A 24,351-nucleotide genomic window follows, 5' to 3' on the forward strand; every position below is an offset into this window, starting at 1 on the left:
CCGCAAGTGGTACATCAGATTTTACAGACACCTACAAAAAAAGATTCTTGCTCAGAGGAGTCTGCAATCTAATCCAGACAAATGTAGGCTAATAACTCAAAAGGAAGAGGAAGAATGGCTATCCTTGGCATGGTGATCAAAGTTGGAAGGCTTCATTAAAGATTTGGGTTTTCAGGGGGGATTTGAAAGAAGATTAAGGGTTGTTTGTCATGAAAGAAGGCAGCTGCTCTAAGTGTAGGAGTGACACGAAAGAAGGTATGAAGTGAAAAGTGAGAGAAGGAAACAAAGGTAGTCTGAGTCTGGTGTAAATTAGGAGTAACTCCATTGAATTCCATGCCGTTTGACTAATGTAAAACAGTGGGAGATCTGAATCAGCCCGCATTCCACAGTCTATTCACATATCACCACTAAAAAGACAGCTCATAATAGACCTTTCCCTTCATCACAAGGCATGAAGTCTGTGGGGCAACTGCTGCCACCTTGCACCGATGCAAATTTTAACTGCATACAGATATGTCTCTTTTCATCCTACTTACCTGTATTTATCTTCCATTGCCACCCTCACAGCCTCCAGCACCATTAACATCCCTAGAACTGATGAACCCATATACCACCATCCCTCATGGAGCAGCACCTCTCCATCTCAGAGTGTTTTATGGTGCCCTTCACCAAAGTATGGAATGCACATCAGATGGTTTTCTTCCTGATAATTACAGTTGGAGCACTCACTGACTTTAAGGGTCTAAGGGTTGTTGCAAGCAGGCTAAGAACTAAGAGGCTCAGGAACTCTAAGGCTATGGATAGGAATTTGGGACAGAAGGAGACTTAGGCTGGGAAGCAAGTATACGTGGCAGAAGATTGTCTGGGGAGGGGAGGGGTAATTCAGGTGGAAAGGTAGAGGCAATGCTAGAGAGTGAGAGAGGCGTATCTCGGAGAAAGGTAATTATTCCAAGCAGCAACTCGGTTTTGGGAGATAACATCTGAGTAATTTCCCCTTTTGTTTCTCCAGTGTTTAATGGTGTTATTGGATGGTGATTCCAAGAGTTAATGATATGGTGTTCCAAGGATACTGATCATATTCAGGACACGTTTTCATTCCCCTCCTGTCTTCTCTTCTACTGTGTTTTAGAATTTTAATTTTGAACTTTTTTCCCCCCAAAGAAAGATGTCCAGGAATGCCAGATATTGTAGAAATATACAAAGTGTAATGGAAGGTTGGATTTCTTCTCAATGTCAGCCCGAGATTTTTTTCCTGCAATATTCCGATAATGCCATGAGTTTGATCTTCTCCACATGAATGAAGTGGAAGGGGAAGGATGTGGGTGGAGTGTCACATCGGGCTGGTTGCAGTTCCCTAATTCAGAGCTGCCCAGCCTCAGTGCAACTGAGAGATACACAAGAGCAACTAATTTATGCCACCACCATAAGGTTCCTGAGGGATCTTATATCAGTGAAGGATCAGGGATAACTGAGCTTCACTTCACCACACCTCTTCCCTGTCACCTAGATGCCATGCCCAACAGAATGCCCTCAGTGTGCCCTTACACTGGGGTTGATGAGGTGGGTAGCACACGGGGTGGTGCTACACTTTTGCCAGCAGAGTTCTCCTGCACAGGAGAAGTACAACATTGGTTATCTCCAGCCATTGTAAGGCTATTTTGCTCTGCTTTCATGGCACAAAGTGGCCTTAGTGGACTTGAAAGCCTTGCAACTGGAAGGTTGCAACATGCATTGGTCAGATGCATACATTGCAGGGTTGTATGTAATTTGTGATTTTAACAGTAGCCTTGAAAACGGTATCACAAATGGAGGTAAATATTATAGGTCAAATCCTCAACTGGTATGAATGGGAGCGGAGCATCGCCTTCAGTGGAGCTTGGTCCATTTTTACCATCTGATAATTTGGCGTCTCCCGTTCAGATATATTCGCTAATGTTAGATCTCTGCAGATACTACTTAACATTGCTTATCCATCCATTTTTGCCTCCATTCAAGACCACTTGAGCATCATGGGTTTGACAGCTGAGCCTGAACTCTAACATTTATTGGGCCCATATTCCACCTAGGAGAGCCTGTGGAAAAAGCAGCTATGGATGTTAGGTAGAGAAAAAAAGTTTAAGAAAAAATTAGCTATAGTGTAGACAATGGCTGAGATTTTCAGAGAAGCCTAAGGGATTTGGATGCCCAGTTTCCATTAATTTTAATTGGGCATTCAAATCCCCTAAGCAGCTTTGAAAATATCTGTCACCATCTACAAGTCACTTGTGTGGCTAACTTAGGGGAGGGGATTATTCCATCCCTAAAATACACAGTTCAGATTTCCCTTTAATTAGGAAAGCTTTAATAAAACCTAAGGAGCTTTGGAATTATCTCACATTTTCCCCATACCTTTCTGTCCTCAATTATATCTTGTCTATCTTTTCATGCCAACTCCAATATTGTCCCACTTCTCATTGGTTGTTGCACATTTTGGATTAAATTGCACTTCTATACTCTCACTACTAACATACCTCCAGCCTTATTTCCTCCATTTAACGTACTCTTCTCTCTGTGCCCGGGAGTTAAAATCTCCCACTAATACAACTCTGCCCTTTTGCCTGCTTTTTTATTTGAGCAGTGATTTCACACTCCAGTAGTTCTTTTTGGGTAAGTGGCCAATAACATTCATATAGCTAGTTTACTCTCTGAAAATTTTCAATTATCAGGCCATAATAACTCTACATCACTACCGGTTACTTCCACATCTCTTCTTGGATGAAACAGATTTATATAATCAAAATAATGTTCTTTCTCTCAATCTGCATGTTCCTCTTAAACAGTCTATGTGACCTCAACACTCAAGGATTCTGTCATGCAGAGTTATTATCTGGGCTTCTCATGTACAAAAGTGGGCTGCACTGATTTCTTCACCCTTTTGACCTTGATCAGAAGCTCAGGACAGTCATATCACCAAGAATCCTGTCCTCAACAAGCACCTGTTGATGGCAATGCAGGCTCTGAGTGCTCAGAGACCTCCTGATAAGCAAAGAATAAATGCTTTAGCATGATAAATGAGATAGATGTCCTCTCTGCATGCTTTTATGGGAGGAGGATGATACTGTGCTCACTAAGGTATTCTAGTTTCCCCTCACTAAAGATGTCAAACAAAGATGGGATTAGTAGGGTGGCCTGCCTCATGCAACATGAGACATCACTTCTGTTATCTCTCCTATTCTCTTTACAACAAAGCTACATTCCCATCACAAATCCCCTTAGATATGATCACACGCGTTGTTTAATATGCCAAAGTCAATGAGCTAAAGGCTGGAGTAAATCCTCAGATGCTGTAAATCTACAAAACTCCATTAACTTAAATGCAACAATAGCAATCTACCCCAGCTGAGGATCTCGGTCCTATTAGAAAAAATAACAAGATGCTCCCAGGAACTCTTGACTGTTGTACTGCAGCTTCACAACTTAGCAATGTAATATAATGGGTTTACAAGACAAAACTGTAAAATCCTGCTGTATATTGTGTTACATGAGAGTACAGCCTGGAGAGACTCTTTGCAGGCAAGGCAATGGCCCTAAGGAAATCGCTCAAGAGCAAAGGGCTCACAGTAAGACAGGATAAGGCACAAGTGGTGCAGCTAACCTGAGAAATGGGCAATATACTGAAAGAAAATAACTTTGACTGAGTCCATTCACATAAGATGAATCCTGGCCTGACTGAAATCATGCCAAACTCCCACTGACTTGAAGGGGACCAAGATTTTAGCCCTAATCTTTGCTGCTCTTTGATATGGGATGCAAGGTAAAAAATCAGACTTGGCAAATATTGATTCTGCAAAAGATTGCTTTCATCATCCCTGATGGTGTGAAGATAGGTCCAGCATACAGGGGAGAGCAAGATTATGCTTTCTTCTGTAAATATTATATCATCAAAAGAGAGTTAATTGAAGGTGATAATGAAGTAGGAGACAGAAGAGGGAATTAATTTGTTCTCTCTCTTATTATGCATGGTGGGCCAGATCCTTAGCTGGTGTAATCTTGCATAGCTCTCTGGAGCTACACTGGTTTACAACAGCTCAGAATCTGGCCTCTTATCTTTTTAGCTAACACTGAGAAGGATTATAATAGTTATAGAGGTGGACTACAGAATCAGTTTGCATCAGCTGGGAGCTGATATGCAACATCTCTTTCAGTTAGGAAACTGTAGTTAGCAAACCAGGTTATTTTCACTCAAAATATATTGCAGCCATGTGTGTGCAATTTTAGCTGTCTTTATGCTTCTAAATTTAATTTTAACATGATGCTTCAAACTGGCTAAACTTGTTTTTCTTTTAAATAAACTGAACAACATTGCTTTTATTTATTCCCTACCCCAAGTTACATATGGCAATTCAGTGCTTGTTGTTTGCACAGAAAGTATGAGAACACTAGCACAAGCAAAATTCCCTAGCAATGAATCTTCCTTGTTCTCACTCAGAAGAGCTTTTAGGCCTTTATTTAAAAGCAGGTAGCTAAAAGACTAAAAGCTGATGCAACTAGCTGCTTTTGCCAGATTTTTATTGTGCATGCTTTTAATTTTGCTATCAATGTGTATGGTCTTTCTATAACTATGTGTTAGTTGCTTTAGAAATTAGTCTTGTATTTAATCAGAGCAGCACATCCAAACTTTCCATTGGACTGGGGACCTCTATTGAGCTACTCTCCGAGCATCTAGAGGGAAGAAGTGAGCCACTGAAAATGAATGCCCTTTCATCCTGGAAAAATTATTCTTTGCCTTTTCCTCAACAGACATGGGATATTTCCAAAGAGACTGTAGTCACACAAATAAGTCAGCCTTCTGTGGCCAAGAATATTATTCAGTTTCTGCATGACCTGCTACAGCACATTCATTCATTCACAAAGGGCACAATCTTGTGTTGTGTTGGGAGTTTGGAGCACTCAACACTTCCAGCAGTTGCTGAGCACTCTGCAGGATTGAGCCCCAAGTCACTTCACTCTCACTCTGTGATAGTAACAAAGTGCATTCATGTTCCCCTTGTGACAAATATATAGCAAAGAGATACAGTACACAGAACTGTAGGTACAACATGAACATGCTAGCTAGATATTAGGTAGTAGTGTCTTTTACAGGTACCTATCACCACGGTATCTGAGTACAGAGAGGGAGGGTATGATGCTAGGAAACTTTTTAACATTGTTTTGAATTAAATCTTCACCTTAAAAAAATAAATCAAGAAACAAAAAGATTTCAAGATCATTATTCTTGCTTTTTAAAAAAACAAAAACAAAACACCATCATAACCACTCTCAAAAATTGTTTAGTTTTTATCATTAAACCTTCTAAATGCCCATCCCAAGTCATACTGTCTCCTACACATAATTTCCACCCTCCCTGACAACTCCTTCTCCTGACCTGACATGGTTCTTCCTTAATTTTCTTCTTCTATGGTGCAAATGGGCCTTTTCTGCACTAATATGTTGCTCCAGCAGAAAGTCTCTGTTGATATCAGAAGTCAGGAGTGAGGCTGCTGGGGCAGGGCAGGTGTGCTGCTGGATTCCTACTTTTTCCTGCTGATCTGGGCTGTTCCTGAGAGGGAGATGAAGTTGGGAGGCTTAAAGCAGCCCCAGGTTAGTCTGGGGATGGGTGCTTTCTGACCAGCTCTTCCACCGTCCATTCTGTCCAGCCTGCTAGATGGCTGTAGGCATTTGCAGTAAATAAGTATCCATGAACCTCAACAGGCTTGGAAATGTCCTTCAGATAAGCTTCCAAATGTTGGGATACTTATCTGAACTGAGTTACCAACACTTCTTTGTTGCAAAATAGATTCAAGTAGTTCACAAAAACAGCTTTTCTCATGAGGTTTCTAGTACTCCCAACTTCTGGTCATGCTATAAATGCCACAACAGCAATATTTTGTCACTTCCAATTCCCATCATTGCTAAAGCCAGAATATGCAGAGACATCATGTTAAAAACCCGTTTTCAAAATTAACTGTTTTGAACAAGGGTTCAACCATAGTTTTGGATGGTGCATTGCGTAGGTTCTTATTTTATTTAAATTGCCTCAATCTTTCCTAATTTGCAGTAACCAACAAGTTTCCTCCCTTTCCTGGTCCCACTAATACCTGCGAACTTTACAGTACATCCCCTGATACTTTCCAGAGCAGACAGGACTCATACACACATGGCACCACCATACGCACACATCTGTGGCTTGAAATCTTAACACAAATTGGCAATTTCAGGAGTCAGAGACAATGTGTTATAATCTTAACACAAAGCAATCATCTATATATCTACGGGGCTCCTCTGGGGTGGCAAAGGGGGCAATTTCCTCTGGGTCCCTCATTTGAGAAAGCCCCCAAATCAATGAAATCTGAGTGAATGGTGGTATGTCCTGGTGCACAAGATCACAACGCCACTCTGGTTTGGCCCAGTTGCTGAGGCGCTGAGTCGCACTACAACCCCATGAAGAGGTCACAATGCCACTCACTCGAATTTGGCCTAGTGCTGCCCATCATGACAGAGGATCAGCTGGGCCAGGCTTGAGTGGTGCTGCAACCCCATGCACCAGGTTGCAACACTCAAGTGGGAAACTGGCCGCAGCCTCATGGAACAGAAGCTGCCGCTATAGGGTGACTGCAGGGAGTGCTCACTCTCTGTCCCCCTCCCTCTCTGACACTTAAGTTTCACTATAAGGAGGGAGATTTTGCGCTGGGTCCCCCAAAGCCTCTGAATGTCCTTGTCTATCTGACTTCTGAAGCTGACAACTTGTGATGGGTAGCCAGGGCTGCATGCTGATAGCTCAGTGCTAACTGTTCGAAAAGTAATGTCGCTCTCACCTACAGCTTTACAGTTATGCAAATTTACACATGCCTAACTATTGCTGCAGAGTAAGAGGAGTTGTACTTTTGAACAGTTAGTATTGATGCTGGCCTCAGAATCAACACTAGACCTGATCCAAAACCCATTAAAAGAATAAAGTCAATAGAGATTTTAGCAGGCAGTGAGATCTAGTGAACGGGATACAGAACTGGGACTCAGGATACCTGGATTGTTGGCAGAGTCACTGGCCCATAATTCACATCAACCCTTGCCTCAGTTTCCCCATATGTAAAGGGAGGATACTGACATCTCCTTTGTTAAGAGTTTTGGAAGCTATAGTGGAAAAGCACACCAAAAGAGCTAGTATTGTTGTTGTGTGCTCTGCAGCTGCAGACTTTCATTCTACTCTTGATTCTTCAACAGAGATAGACACCTGTGAGGACTGGAGGGATTTCCTCTCTTTGCTGGTGGTCATCCCTATTATTGGAAATGCTCAAGATCTGACTCGTTTGGTAGCTCTGTCCTCAGAATGAAAAAAGAGGCTGGCAAAGCCAGAAATAGCAATGTCATATGTAGAGGATCCTGGATTTTAAACCAAATAAAGATGCAAATGACAGGCACCTGTGCATTCATATGCATTTACAAAATTCTTGCTGAAGGTGACCTTTACTTGCAGAATCTAAAAAATCATTGCTGAGCTTGCAAAAACACCACAAGGCTGTGATTTAGGAATGGAGAAGTAGCCTTTAATTTAGATAGCTGTAGAGGTTCATCCTGTTGAAGCCAATGAACATATACAGAAAGATGGGAGCAGGACTGGGCCTATTGTTTTGTCCCTTACAAAAAATAAATTTTAAATGGAAACTATATATTATTTTACTGCACGGCAGAGAATATCACAGCTCTGAAGCCATAGTAAAAGCATATTTATCTCTGAGGCGACGGACTATGTATTAGGGTAAAAATTTACCAAGTAATTCCAGTCTGATATAAATATATATTTGCTTATCTATTTTGCTAAATTCATATTTAACTTTTAAAATACACAGCTGCTTTGGAGGCCATCACTAAGATTTTTATTCTTATAACTCTTACTGTATGTATATTTATTAATTTGGAGCAACATTTTGAATTTTACATGATGAGCTAAATTCATCAGTGGTATAGCTTTACTGGAGAGAACATAATTATACCACTGTTATTTACCAGAGTATCTTTTAATATGCAAAACAAGGAGACAAGTGCACCTGGACTCAGGATATCTGGGTTCTATCCCCAGCTGTCACCCAGACCCCAGCTCTTTGAGGCAGGGACTTTAAGGTCAGACGGGACTATGATGTTTGTTCAGTGCCTAGCACAATGGGAGTCCCCAATCAGTTGTAACCTCTACATGCTGCTATAATAAAATAATAAATAATTGTGCTAACAAAATCTTATTTACACACATACTGTATTATAAAACATTGTTTAACACAAACAAGATATAGCCTGTACAAAATACAAATCTATCAATCTATTATGGGAACAACAAGACATGTATTCATATAAATATATATATGCACGCATCCATGTATACATCCCCCCTCCTCCACTACACAGACTCACCTATAAGAAACAAAACACTAAGAGCAGGTGTATAATAAATTGTTTTGTCAGACAATAGAATCCTAAGTGTGCTGGCCAGATGCTCAAGATTCGTGTCTTTTTCTGAGTCAGCAAAAAAATAAAAAATTCCATCAGAATGATTCTTCAGAATAAAATCTTTGCACCAATCAACTCTCCAACACCAGCCCTTGACCTGCCCCTTACTATGGATTCGCCAGCCACGTGTCTGTGGTCATGTCGCTCTTCCTGTTGGGATTATTGTCATTTACAGGCTCTGGAACATGAGGCTTCTATACAGCAGGTATAATTTTTCACCACACAAGTTAAGATTGTACCTAGAGAGAGGAGATCCCTCCTGCACCATCGGGTCAGAAATCATCAGGTACCACTAACAGTTCTTCCTGTTTCACCCTTGATGTCAGAAGAGTGTCAAAGAATCTGTAGAGTCCCTCTTGGCATTCACTCTTGTATCATCAGCGTCACTTGGAATCTTGTGGTGAAAAACAATATGTGGACATTAAGACTCTGATTCACCAAGATACTCAAGTATGTGCCTAACTTTAAGCATTTGCTTCAGTTGGATGCCTCATGTGCGTAAAGAGTTCGTAACGTGCTTAAGTACCTGGCTGAACTGGCATCTTAAAGACTAAAGCCTGATTCTCAGTAATACGAAGGCTCCTTTACCTCACTACAGAAACTTAAAGTGGATGTATAAACAGAATTTACTCCCACTTTCAGACCCTCTTTACGCAGTGTACTATACTTTTTTTGTGTACACTGTATTTCTTTCCAGCTGCTTCAAGAATACTTGCCATACAATATTAGCCTTCCAGCAAAGAGGGCATAGAGAATAATGAAGGGCTGAAATCCCTCATCTCCTGCAAGAAGGAGGAATAACTATTGCATTGGTCTGAGCAGACAATTAAAGGAGGAGGCTGCAGTGTGCCAGTGGAGAAAAAGTGCAAAGATCTGGGAGTTTCATCTTCGGATTCTGGCTATCCTCACAGATCACTGAGGAGTTTACACTGAGGAGGCAAGTGAAAGCTTCGGTCTAGGGAATTCATTCCTGAGAAACTGGGACTCAGCTGAAAGGGGCAGGCATCTCTAAAGGAATCCTTGAGGTCATGGCACTGATCTGCCTGTTTCAAGAACTCTCGTCTGTATCTTCCCAAGAGAGCCACGACTGAAGATACCATGGTGGTGAGTGTGGGGTAGAAAACCTAGATACTTAGGTCAATAAGATGGGAGCATTTTCATCTACTTTTCAGCATGCAGCACTGAATGTATGTGTGTCTTGGAACCTATCAGTGTTTCTTTAACAAATGTGAAAGATAAATGATGGAAAAACAATTGTTATCTTGGGAAGATTCTCATTAGCAGAATAAGTGAAGTAAAATTGCTTAGATAGAATCAGTGTTAGACTTGTTCTTGCATCTCCGTTATATCTGAACAAATGTGCTCTATCATAAAGCGGGCTGTGTGTCACTGGTGCTGGCAGAGGGGAATAATTGGCACCAGAAAAGATGCCTTTTACCAAAGTATAGCAGGATGCTTGTATTATGCTCTCATTGCTTGGCATCAATTTGTCAGCTGCCACACTGGTTTCTATACTATGGAGCTTGAACATAGGGAGAGAGAAAAACAAAACATTTTTTCCAGCATTAACAGCGTTCTAGAAATCTACTGCCAGCTTCTATACCAGTTAATCCACTTCCCAAAAATACCGTTGCCTTTCTTCTGATGGCCAAATCATCATCATTTAAATGTGTTTTATCTGTCTGCTTCCAGCATCAGCTAATGTGGAAATATTTTCGGAAGTTGTATGTGAAGTTCAGACATCAAGTCCACAGTGAATATTTTCAGTAAGCCTACTATGGACTAGTTAGCTATCCTGCATTCATTTTTCAGGAAGTATGAATTATTAGTCATTCTGACATGGGAACCTTGAACACAAATTGATGAGGTTATAAATAGCTCAAAGTGTTCTGAGCTCAAAGTGTCACAGATTAAAAAGGTGAATATCATAAGAAGAAAATGAAATAGAGGAAGTGTGTCTTCAACAACCAAAATATTGGTTAAGAACTTGGGCCACATTCTGAGGCTTGACTCCAAACCAGAATAATGATGTCTGATTTTGGGCCCTTATCGAATGTAGCACAGGCCCAAGTCAAACAAAAAGTGACAAACACCTACTTCATAGCTGTAAAATTGCTGAATATACTTTCCTCCACTGAAAGTTGTGCATGTAAATTAATCACCATTTCCGTCCTGCCACAGCAGTCACATCCTCTCTCACTGGTGATTCAGGGATAAAGGTGTTTGGTGCCTAGAGATGATGATGGATGATGATGATAGTGAGATTGCCTCTCTGAAGCTTTAGGTGCCTACATAACTTTAAAAATCAGAATCAGGAACCAAGAGTCAAACTATAGTTATACACCAAGGTAAAATTGGTGTAATGGAGTAAAGAATCAAGACCTAGAACTTCAAGCACAAGGAAGTGGCAGCAGGAGTTTTTTTGGGGAAAGGAACCTGTTCCTAACCTTAATATGTGGGGGGGGGGGAACTAATTAAAACTAGAAGTGGTAGATTAGAAGGGAAGGGTAGAAGAAAAGTGCAAAGAGATGAGGACACAGGAAAGACAAGGAGGGGGAAACAACTATCAGGAAGCAGAAGGGAAAAGAACAGTAACCAAAGCAAGGAAAGAAAAAAGGGGAAAGCAGAACTGAAGAAGGGAAGGGAAAAGTAAGCAAAAGAAAATATGGTCTAGCAGGAAAGTATTTTATTTTCTATATGTTCGTACTTTTCAAGAGGCCACTGCCATTTCTCCATATCTGCTACGCCCACTTGCATTATAACAGCAGGTCTCCCCTTTAAATTCAACCATGGATGTTTCCTATATCTGTGACAAAACCCCCACAAGTCATCAGCAGAATTTAGACCTGGGAACTGTAGCACAGACCTCTGCTGCTTGAGCTAAAGGAATCTCCATTACTTGGTAGTAGTAAGATGGATCAGCCACTAGAGGGGGATGTAAAACACACTTTGCCAATAAATTACATGCCTTCCATGTGATGACAAGCCCCTGGCCCCTATGCGATCAAAACACTCAATAATCAATTGGAAAATCCATAAAATTTGACCATAGTTTGTATATAGTGTTTACTGTTCCAGGCCCTAGAGATGATTTACTTCTTCTGTGTCTGACATTATCAGCTAGAGAGGTGAAACCCCTCTACAAGAGAAGAAATTTCAGAAGTGTTGCTTAGATGTATAGATATTGGAGTATAAATGGGAATAAATGATCAAACATACCATTTGGTGTTTCAGTAGAGGGCATACTGCTCGAACAATAGAGAATTTGGGGATTAAAAGGGAAGCTTTTAAAAACAATTTCAAAAGTGAAGTATGCATTTTGCATTGTCAGTCATAATTTTAAGAACATTCAATCCTGATTTGTAATATTAATAATTTGACATATTACACAGATTGGAGTTAATTGGATTTAAGCCTTACCCACTCTGCTAAATGAATCAAGTTAGTTTAACAGGAATGAAAAGCCCCATCAAGATGTAGGCTAGCACATCTGAAGCCATATTCTAGCCTAGATTAAGGGTACGTCTATACTGCATATGCCTCATGGTGGCATGTAGAGTACCTACACTGCACACACCCCAGCCTGGGTATAAATAGCAGTGTAGACAGTGAGGCACTGCTGAGGCAAGTAAAAACACACCTGAACACACAAGGTCTGTATCCTACATAGCTCTCCACACACCTAACCTGTGCTTCCCCATTTACAAGGCGAGTTGTAGCAATGTAGTGTCCCATTACCTCCCCTCTACCAGAGTCTCTCTCACCACAGGGAAAGGTTCTAGCAGCAGGAAAAGGCTCTGGCAGCTCTCTACTGCTAGAGCCTTTCTTTGATGCAGGTAAAGACTCTGGTAGGGAGGGAAAGTTGAATAGGGAGGAGCTGCCAGAGCCTTTCCCCACTGCTTTCCCCCTGCCAGAGCCTTTCACTGCAGTATGTAGCTACACATACCTTACATACTGACACCAGTGGTATGCAGTGTAGACATAACTTATAACACAGCCAACTAATATGGCTTTCAATGTGTTAGTCTGCATCTGATGAAAGATTTCCAGCTGTGTTATGCTAGCTCAGTTAACATGATTGAAATACACATCCCTTTTGCCTTCAGGACTGGGCCTATGAGTCCATCCCTGCAAGGAGTTTAGAGTCCTCAGCACTTCATAGGATCAGATCTTAAATTATACTGAGATAAACACACCTGCTATATGCCATATTCCATACCAGCTCCACTTGAGATGACATCCAAAAGAAAGTCTTCCACTAGGGAAATACTGGAACACTTGGGCTGTACCAGTCAACCTGGAAAAAAATACAATTGGGGGTCTGATGAAAAAGCCTCAGTAGCAAATTAAATGATGTTGTGGTAGCAACATAACTGCCATTTTCTTGATGGTACATAAAGAGGACTATAATCAAGTTTATTCTTCCAGAGCTGTACCACCTCAGTGCTTCCAACAATAGTAAAGTCTTATTTTAGGGCAAACCCCTGCAAGACATCCTACTGGAGTTACTAACTCGTTTTGTAAGACAAGCAGAGAAATAACCGGATATATCTGCTCCTTCTGTGTCCTTGAGACATACTTAATAAGAGAGTGATGTTTTACACACTCATTCTTCTCACTGTAACCACATCAGAGTTCAGCAGGAAAGGAAAAGAGAAACAAACAGGAATGTTTGCCAAGGTGAACAAACAGCAAATCATAGCAACTAATCAGGCAAATGGGTATGCACCCTGTTGATCTTATGTATAATATATAGGAAAGACAGACACATAATACTGATGGAAAGAGGGGAATAACAATACACTCGCCCAGCAGAGGTAAGGATTCAGAGAACTCCATGCTTTTGTAATAGCTTTGCCCTCTCATAGTAGGAGAGTAAAAGTGAAGAATGTAGATAATATACATCCTGTATATCACCGTGTTACTACTAATGCCCTTCATCTTTTTCCCCCCAAATGGTAGACCTGCTGCTTTCAGATAGGATGATCCTCAATTTAATGTTTCAATAAGGTGAAACTCCCAAAACCGGTGTCCTGTTTGTATAGAGAAGCATGCCTTAGTGTTGACCATGTTGCAGCTTTGTACACATCCAGTAGCTACACCAAGTATGCACTACACTGCAGCTGCTTATGTGTTTGGGTGTTCAGAGCTGAATGAAGGTCATCTACAGTCAATAATTCACTGCTGAGTTAAGCCTAGATTTCTCTCCTGATCATGAGGGCTTTCAGCACAAAAAAATAAGTTTTGATTAATGTTTATACAATGTATTTTTTCTTTTTGTAAAAATTTGTTCTCCTGTATTCACTACAGAAGCCCCAGAATACATCATTCTGGCAGATCACAGATACCAGATGAGTCAGCAGTTGTAGCCTTCTTGTATCTAGGATTCCTGACAATGTATTTGGGGTGTCTCTAAAATGACTAGACGGGCAGTGGATTTTCACAGATGGTTTTTGTTTTAAGTTATGTATAGAATGGCCTGTTTAGGTAGGGCATTAAACACACAAAACCAGTGCCTACCTCAAAATTTAACTTTACATGTCACCTTTTCAGGAGAATTATATAGTGGTTTTGCCATCTACTGGCCAGAGACATCTATTGGAGATCCTTTATCTGCTCCACAGCCATTAAACAGCCTCAGGGTTTTAGCAGAAGTTTCTGCACCTCTGCAATGCTGAGTGGATCTATATAGCAGTTGATCTTTGGCCATGGCCTTTCTTCTTTCTGAATCACCTCTGCTCTATTCCCAAACCTTACAGCATGTGGAAGTGCAGAAAGCCCCTACAGAACTAAATCATTAATGGAAGGTTGTAGACAACTTTATGCAAGTGATGTATTTATGGCCAGTGTTTCCAAAATGACTAGTGATTTGAGAGGCCTCAATTTGGAGTGTTCGGGCCCCTTTAAAGGTGTCTGAACCTGATTTTCAGAAAATGCTGTCCTCTGAAAATCAGATCCCTTTAAGATGTCTCTAGTTGATCATCTGAAATTATCAGTTACTTTTGAAAATCTTGGCTTATATAAATAAACGTGATGTGCCCATCACCAAATAGATGCTGTACATAAAACACTACCAATGCTTAAAAGTCAGAAATAGGGCCCAATGAACAAGCCACAGACCCCACCCCCTTCCTACCTCTGGCACTAATATCTGGCCCATCTATGCAGAAGGGTAGGTAGAAATAAAGGACATTAAATGGGCATGAATAAAATCACCCCAAGCTGGAAGGACTCAACAGATGCCAAACAAACGTAACCCCCCCCCATCATTCCAACTCTCTTCCTTTGCACAAAATCAATATCACCGAGCATGAGAAAATTTTCCATTTAAAAATCTTCTCTAACAATTCAGTTGCATTTCTGGAAACCCTCTACAACTGACCAGCACACACATCAGGGCACTGTGACCCAAATCTCGAACAAGAACTCCATTTAATTGATAAGTGAAGCTCTAGTGCTCACAGAATTGTCATTCATTTTCAAGTGTTTGGGTTGTTTTTCTCCCTCTTTCCTTTACCCTTCTCCCACTTCCTTCCCACTTCGCTTCTCAAAAAGCCACAGCTGCAATAAAACTATAGATGTGACTGAACATGTGTATACCTAAGAACCGGTTACCTTAGTAACAGCAAAGCTCTCTAATATTATGCTGCCTTCACTTTCTCTCATTGTCTTAGTTGTTTGGATAATGGATATGCATACTAAGTATTCAAATCAATATTTTTTCCAGCAGACAGAAGCTGAATGAATAAGAAAGTTGGGTTGGTTCTCCTTGTAAACTAACAAAAATCTATGAGTACCCAAACACCCCACAAAAAAGATAGGGACTTTGGCAACAGATCCTAGTTAAATTCAAAGCGTCCATGTACCATTGCACAATCTACAGTACAGTATTGTAGCCCTACTAATAGCAGCAATCACTGCATTCTGAGATGAAGTTCAGACATCTGCAACTTTGTAATTCTGTTCCACTTACAGCTCCATTAAACAGATCCCCTTTGAGGATTAGGATTCACTTAAAAGATTTACATTATTACATTTATTATATGTTCAAGCAGTATCTGAACTACATCAACTATTTGTGCTGTGCAATTGGCCATGACTAGTTACTGCTACTTTATGCAAAGCCAAAGTAATAAATATTTTAGTGTGTTTGTAGTTTCCTGATTAATGAATGATAATACACATAATTTACATGTTTCAGAGTAGCAGCCGTATTAGTCTGTATCCGCAAAAAGAACAGGAGTACTTGTGGCACCTTAGAGACTTAACAAATTTATTTCAGCATAAGCGTTCGTGAGTACATCATTCTGTTACTCAGAATGTAACACAAAGGATGTAGTGACATGATTCATTTCACAGAGCACAAGGAGAAATATTTTAAGTTCTCCCACCAATTTGTCCTCTATGCATTCCTAAAGAATATGCCAGTATATTTATGATATAGAAATAAGAACTCTTGTGTGTGTTTGCATTTAAGACATTCTCCAATACATGCCAAAACCAAATGTCCAAAAAATGAGTATCTTGATGTAATAAAATTATTAGGAACATAGTACAAATCCAGAAGAATCATAGTGAGAAGTAACAAAGCAGCACTGTTATATAATAAATTGACAATTGTTACAAATCAAATGGCTTTGCTGGCATGTACAATAGTCTATTGCTTACAGAGAACTTTAGATACAATCAATAGGACCTTTAAAAAAAATCACTTTCTGTGCTGATTTTACTTGCAGATTTTTAACTCCCTTATTTGATTAGTGATCCTTTTTCCAAATGAACCAAGCAAACACCATCTGATTGATCCTCACAATAACCTGTGCGATATCATCCCTATTGTACAGATGGAGAAATCAAGAGTTTAAGGGTTTGATCCTGCTCCTATTGAAGTCAATAGGGGTAGTAGCGAGATTAAGCCCTAAATGACTTGCTCAAAGAGGCATTTTTTCCTCAGAGCTGAGATTAAAGCTCTGGGGTTCCTGATTCCAGGTCTGTGGTAGGGTGTAGAATCCCTGCACTGTGTCAGGCAAATGAGACATTAAAAGGAACTCAGGCTCACACAGGTGCTCCAGGAAGCGGCCATAGAAGCAGCTGCATGAAGAAGAGGAAGTCAGTAATTGTTTGGCTTTCTGAATCCAGAGCTGTAGGTCTGAGTTAAGAGCCCTCAAACTGGGAAATACTGTGTTACATTTTGAGATTTTTAACTGATTTCTGTGACTAAAATATGACTCTGAGAAAAGGAGTTTGTGATATTTGACTAACCATCGCATTTTTGCTAGTTGCTTTACCACCGTACATCACCAGTTTTGCAGATATTTAAATGTTGGGCCTCTAGCTACATTATATTGGGAAATTCTGAACATATCAAAGTATTCATAACAATTCAGATAATTTACCAAAGTATTCAAAGTTCTGTAGAACAGTATTAAAATTAAATATACATTTTTAATGGGGCATAGTCCAACTGCTTTGGGCAGAGGATAGTCTGATTATATGTGATTAATGGGTTCGTTATTTATTACATTTTATCACAGAGAATGACCAGATTATGCATGGCCGAAAGAAAATCCCTGTCTTTATTCAACTGCTGTAATTTTACATTCTATATGTGGATATGTATTAATACAAAGGAAGGAGAGTCTTGTGACTGGTGTACTGGACTGGGACTTCGGAGATCTGGTCCTCTTTCTGGTACTGCCGCAGCTGTTCACTTAAATGCTCTGTGGCCCAATTTCCTATCTGTAGATGGGATATTAATACTTCCCTAACTCACAGGGATACTGCAAGGATAAATAAACATTGGTGAGACATTCAGCTATAGCAATGATGGAGGCCAACATAGTTGGGTAGGACCTCCAGATGACAAATAGCAGGATAGAGAACAAGTAGGACCAACTGAACACTTAGCTATAACAGAGCTAGGAATTGAATCCCAAGATATAACACATGACTTAGACCCCAATCCTGACTTCTCTACAGACACAGAATTGTAACAGTTTTAGGCCATCATTAATACATTGCATCATTTATATTAATGTTTAAAGATATTATGTGTGGCCTGACAGATTGGAATTTTGATTAGTTTCTGAGGGCTGTCAAGTAAATCAATTGATAAGCCCCCCATGAAATCTTGATCAGTTTAAATAAGGTCAGATTTTGTTATGCTAGACATTACAGTTTGTAGCAAGGGAGATGCTTCATAGAACTTTAGGAACATTCGTAACATTAGAGAAAATAATGTTATTGATGTGTTGTATAGAGAAGTGAGGGTGTGGGGGGCATTCACAGGAAAGTTAAATTAAACTCATTTTCAGTTCTTTGGGGAAGAGATTTAACTGTGTGTTTGTACTGGATGCATCACAATGGTTTCCAATCCTGGTTGGGGCCATAGGACACTAGTGATACAAATAACTCATTAGAATATAGGCCTAAATCCTCCAGTTCCTATGTGGGCAAACTCCCCTGGACTTCAGTCATAGTGATAATATTTTAATTTGCTTTAGGAGACAGCCTGTCTGTGAGAATGTGATTAGTTTATTTGGCAACCTTCAAGAACCAGTTTAAATTCCAATTTCAGCTACATAGCGTGTTCTTAAAAATTAGTGAAACTGATGCAATTGGTAACCACAACTCAAACACAGATGTTAATTGTGCAAGATAAAACACTGTGGCACAATAGTTGGCATTCATGGGAAAAACAACATTAAGATAGTAAAAGCAAAAGAACTAAATGGAGATAATAAAGACAGTGAAACAGTCTTTGGGGATGCTGAATCCACACTCAGGAAACAGCTAATGATTTAGAGTGTTCTTTCACTGGAAAGTTCACATTTTCCACACAATAAAGTCTTTTTACAGGAACTCAGTGTTATTCAATGGAAATCCCATACAGAACAGGTGGAATTTTAAGACTCTATGATTGCTCCAGAAGGTACATACAGTAATAAAGAACAAGATCAAAACAAACGATAAAATAAACATTAGTGAGGTAGAAAAAATTGAAAAGAAGGAACACCATTAAGAATAGGAACAAAGTGAGACAGAAAATCCCACAAAAGACATGAAGTGTGCACATGAAGAGGTTCTGCTGCCTACTAGAGAACATGCAGGCCCTACTGCTTCAGCTCTGCCTTATCAAGGCTCTTTGCTTACAAATTAAAAACAACACAGAAGCCAGTATGATACAAATTCCTATCTAGGAGAAAGATCTGTTCAATGGTTTCTTTAAACCACTACATAAAAGTTAAATATGAGCATTTATTAAACTCACTTAAAATAGAGCCTGGAAACTGGCACACGTTTCTGTCTGATAAGGACCAGATTGTGAAACATTCACTGTGAATGTATAGGTATGCAGTCTGTTCAAGAACAGCAGGCATGAATAAGTGAATGGCAGTTACCAACTATGAAGTACAGGAGAGATCCACTGATGTTTTGGGGCTCTATTTTTGGAAACAGTGTTGGGCAATCTCAAGAAGCTGTAGCTGAGTAGCTTACTTGTGCAATATGCAATTCTTCTGGAAAACCACTACTTTATCATGAATTCAAGAGGATAATGAATTAAAATATCAGTGTAAGAGGAGGAATTTGAACAAATCAATAGGTGTCTGAAGTAGTAAATATGATGAGAATGCCTTCCTTCAGAGCCCTGACCTTAATCCTCAAGAGCAAATATTAGGTTTATTTAGCATAAGTCAGGAGTGCGTTTTTGAAAAACTTATTCAGCTCATAGGGTTTTTCAAATCTGAACCGTAATGGCAGATTTGATAAAGAAGCTGTGCTTCCTATCCCAAATTTGTTGCCTCAGATAGGCTTGAGTACACCCCACACCTCTAGGGGCCACTAGGATGCATGTAGTGCCTCCCCTCACCCTGCCATGTGTCCAGAGAGGAAAAACTGCTGAAAGGCCCCAACCAGAGACTGAGGCCTGCAGAGCAGCTGCAGAAGCAGCTTATGCCGAGACCAACAGACATGGATAGTATTTTCTACAGTTTTGACTGGACTTTCCCCTCTGCTGATTATCTGTTTGTTCTAATGCCCCCTTCCAGTCTCAACCTCAGCGTCACTCCACATACCTCCGCCATCCCACAAAGAAATTGCAAAATGAACATGCTTTTTTTTTTTGCCATTACAGTGATTGCTCTGCTCTGCCTTTTCTATCCCTTTCCCTATACTTTGTCTATATTGTCTATTTAGAATGTGAGCTCTTTGAGGCAGGGACTGCCTATTGCTCTGTGTTTGTGCAGAGTCCAGCACAATGGGGCCCTAATCTTGGTTGATCTCTAGGCACTACTTTAATAAAAATGATTAATCATCTTTGTTAGGGAGAAGGCTACTCAGCAAAGACTTGCTTTGTGTGCAGGCCCTTTTCCACTATGCCCCCAAAGCACCCCCAGTTTGAGTGCCTAGGAGTCCTGACGTGGGAGGCTTGAACAGCTCTGGAGACAGGGAAGCCTTCTGAAAAAGTATACTCCCCAGGCACAAGTAGTGTAGCTGGAAAACCCACCTCCATGCTGAAGTCTGTTGAGTCTGAACTGGTATCTAAAGAAGATGGCTTGTAAGAAATCCTCCATAAGGCATCAGAGACTCCAAGATCCAAGTTCTTAATTCAAGACTATCCAATTGTTTCATAGTTGGATAACTCATATTTTTACCATCCTTTAATTCTGAGTAAAGAACCAAGAGATTATTAACATTTATATTTTGATAGTGCCCATTGGCCTCGGTTAACTCATACTTACTGTCCTATTTCTGCCTTGTAAAGGACACGTAAAAGGAGAGAGAGGTAAAAAATGTAATCGCATTAAAAACATGCTGCTGGTACTGAACATGTTTCAAATTCCTAAGCCTACTGAAGTCATGAACTAAGAGCTGCTTCAATTAAAGACTTTGCTCCAGGCACAACATGGAATAACTATGTTCTTATAAAAAGTAGATTCTCTAGGAGATGGATGACAACAAAATATGTGAAATAACCAAAGATCAAGGATTACTTTGCAGCATGAGGCATCAGTGACATCTCTTTTTCTGAATCAAGTTGTATTATTTTTGAAAAATGGATTGGCAGTGTTTTTTACCTCCAAAAACTCCAAACGAAAACACCTGACCCCATTTGTGACTGAGCCATGAACAGATTATTCTAAATAATAAAAAGCATTGTGCAAGAACATGGAAGTTCCAGATGGTAATATTCTCCACCAAAAAACCAAAACAACCTTGAGTAGAGATTCCAAGTAGGAGTTAGACAGTACACTCCACTGGAAAGACAAAAAGGTGAAAAGAGAGGGCTACATCTTTGTTTTGGGATAGTCTTGCTAAGTACATCTATCTCCAACAGACAGAATCCTCTTATTGCAGTGGCAAGGCACAAGAACAAACAGAGCAACTATTATAAAATTTAACCTTAAAAAAACATGTAAGCCATTCTGACAAACTTACATCTATTCTTCCCATGGAAGAGCAGATGGCTCATACTTAGTCTGTGCATATGAGTCCTGGTCCATTTGTAGTCAGTGGCAAAATTCCTGATTTCTTCAGAAAGAGCATGTGATGGAATCCTACCACCACCTCCACCTGAAGTCAATGTCAATGGGAGTTTTGACACTGATTTCAATTGGGTTTGGAGCTCAACAAGGGCATATGATATATTTAAGCAGGACTTTAAATAAAGAAAATGGAAACACACTACTCCTTGTTTAAGCGCTTAGGGTAATGTAAACATGGAGAGGAGGGGGTAGGGAAGGTTCCACTTGTAAAATAAATCAATCCGTGGCACTAAAGATGGATGCATGGTTTATTTTACAGACCACTGCCATCTCAGCTCTGTGCAAAACATGGAAGGTTCAGCAAAAGGAAACAATATCGCTGCTTTATAATGAAATGTTTTACCAGGCAGAAAATTAAACATTTTATATATTTGTTAGGATTTTTAATAGCCTAAAAGCTGCAAATAAGAGAACTTCCAAGAGAACTCACAGGCTGATTTGATTTTGTTTGAGGAGGATTTAAAACACAGCACATCTTAGCACATCTCCTTACATCCCCTTGTGCAACAGCCTCGAACCACTAGTCATGCTCTCTTCTTTTTGTCCATTTTCTCTTTCTAGTCTTAATTTTTTACTTATGTATTTTTTCCTGCATATTTTTTGTCATTATTTTAAATCCGTTTTGTTCTCCTAATTTACGCTCCCTCTCCCCACTTATTCTCCTTCATTCCATTGATAGCTACATCTAAATACTGCTTGGGGTGTGGTCACATGCACTGCTGGTTCTTAGGCATATACTCACTCTTGTGGCTGAGCTGAATGGTGTGGGAGAGCAAAGGACAGAAGCTTGTGCCAATGAACAGTTGCCTACCAGACCAGCACTGTTCCTGGAGCAAGTACACCACAGTAGGGGACGCCACAGGAATAAGCATGCAATGAGAAAGCAAATTGTGGAATTCTATGTTCAGGAAACTTTCCTTGCTTCTATTGCTCTGCTCCATTCCTCTCTGAACCAGTTTTATCCCACCCCAGATTGGTAAATTCTGTATTATCTAATGTCACCTCCTTTTCTAGTATTTTCCCCATGCTTTTCTTTTATCTGCTTCCCTCTTCTCCATGACTGTGTAACACTGGCTGTCAATAATGGCTGAACTGTGTGGCTTGGTGTTGCATCATGAACTATCATCACTACATACAGCAGAAATATACTGATATCACCAGCACAGTATGCGTGGCTAGTACAAACACCTACACTGCTCCTGTAATTTGTCAGCAACACATTCTATGGGCACAGAAAATCGATGCATTTCACTGACTTAGTTTATTTAAATAGATATGGGGCTGGCAACCTTTCAGAAGTGGTGTGCCAAGTCTTCATTTATTCACTCTAATTTAAGGTTTCACATGCCAGTAATACATTTTAACATTTTTAGAAGGTCTCTTTCTATAAGTCTATAATATATAACTAAACTATCGTTGTATGTAAAATAAATAAGGTTTTTAAAATGTTTAAGAAGCTTCATTTAAAATTAAATTAAAATGCAGAACCCCCTCCCGACTGGTGGCCAGGACCTGGGCAGTGAGTGCCAGTGAAAATTGGTTTGCGTGCTGCCTTCGGCACGTGTGCCATAGGTTGCCTACCCCTGAAATAGATTATGCTGATATTTTAGGAACATACCTCTATTTTTAAAACAAATTGTTCACCCTTTTGATTGCAACTAGCAGTGTTCACATTTTATAGATCAACGAGTTAGTGTCTTATTTGCTCTGCAGACACAAACAATAAAGCACAAACAAAGGTGTGAACTTCTCTTTACATTAATGGAGAGATCAAAGATTAGGGTTGATCATATACGTTTAACCATTATTCTGTCCAAAACTGAAACCCACAGTTCAAGCTGTAGAAATAAAATTATGCTATAAAATATTTCATACTGTCAACCTACAATGCAATGTGAAATATTTATGTGCACTAGATTGTATCTTAGCACATAAATTGCACAATATATATACTTTCAGCTATAAACAGGAGTTATTTATGGAACTAGAATTCTCAAACAATAAATGTAAATGTTTTCTTATTTACCTTCCTCACAGATATGCTTGCAAAACTTGTTCCAAAGAAGATCTTTTAAGGAATGAGGTGTTAAGTTAATTTTTGGCATATTTAGTAGGTTTCTTTCAGCCTGCCCACCGCCTCTGTGATAGTCCAATATTCTGACAACCCTAAAGTACTTAAATATGATTTTAGATAAATTATCTATCCAGTTTTTACTATAATTTCACTCTTTCTACATTTTTCCTCCAGAGTTTGATGGAGGAAGCAGAGACCTCAATTTATTTAACATAAATTAGCTTTATTATTCACATTACTCTTTGCTGATCTTTTTAAAAGAGAAGTCAAATTAATAGTCAATTTCTAAATCATTTTATTTGTTCTTTTCCGTAATTCAGTTTATAAAACTGCAATATACAAAAATTCATTAGAAGTAAAACTAAATGTAAAACAAAGCAAGACCTTGTTTGATACATTTTCCCAGAAAGCTTTACCTACAGGCTCAGGAGCAGCAAACACTCAGCATATTTAAAAACGGAATTTAGAATAAAATTGCACACTGAAGCATTATGAAGCAAATGGACTGACTGGTTTTTGACTTCTTCGTAAGAACAGTTTATGGTTTCATTAAAACATGCAGTGACTATTTTAAATATTCTTTTAAAGAATAAAATCAATTTTAGGTCAGTCATCTTCAGAGAAGCGGATATGTTTACTTGTCTCTTGTGTTTTTGCAAGTCTCATTCTTTCAGCTTTGGCAATCAGCTACAAAAAAACAAAAAACAAAACATAACATTAAAGTAGAGTGAAAGAAAAACTGCATTCAGATTACAGGTTTATATCAAAGTCATATTCAGACTAGCAGGTCTCACAGAAAAGAACTAAACTTTGAACAACTGAACCAATCTGTACAGAGCATAGTTGTCTTGATACCAAAAATGAAGAGGTTCCTGATATCATTTTGATCAGTAGCATATAGGAACCATCACAAAGTACACAAATAGCACAAAGTTTTCCCTTAATCTCTGGATAGATTAGTGTCTTTAACATTCCATCCCAGTGTCCCATCCAATGTGGGGGGAGGGAGGGAGCGAGCGAGGAAAGGAACTGATAGTTAAACACACACAACCCAAAGACCTCAAACACAACCTTTTTTAAATAGACTAGAACTTTGAGGCTTCAGGCTCTTACTTAACTATAGCAGGATCAAACCTTAAAGAAATAAATTTGCCAGGAATGCTATGTCATCTTCTAGAGTCAATTTCTGGAGAGAGAAAAGACTGAAAACCAGAA

General features: G+C 39.5%; 1 protein-coding gene across 3 annotated transcripts in view; it reads right to left on the reverse strand.

Moving 5' to 3' along the window:
- Window positions 1–23,414: 23,414 nt before the first annotated feature.
- LARP7 (La ribonucleoprotein 7, transcriptional regulator) overlaps window positions 23,415–24,351 on the reverse strand; it is a 34,395-nt gene continuing 33,458 nt past the window's right edge. For all 3 annotated transcript variants that reach the window (XM_032769740.2, XM_032769739.2, XM_032769741.2), the window contains exon 13: window positions 23,415–23,823. In XM_032769740.2, the coding sequence (XP_032625631.1) occupies window positions 23,743–23,823 (81 nt within the window). In that variant the 3' untranslated portion in view covers window positions 23,415–23,742. The remainder of the gene's footprint in view (window positions 23,824–24,351) is intronic.

Source organism: Chelonoidis abingdonii, chromosome 5, assembly GCF_003597395.2.
Source record: "Chelonoidis abingdonii isolate Lonesome George chromosome 5, CheloAbing_2.0, whole genome shotgun sequence".
In the NCBI taxonomy this organism is placed as follows: Eukaryota; Metazoa; Chordata; order Testudines; family Testudinidae; genus Chelonoidis; species Chelonoidis abingdonii.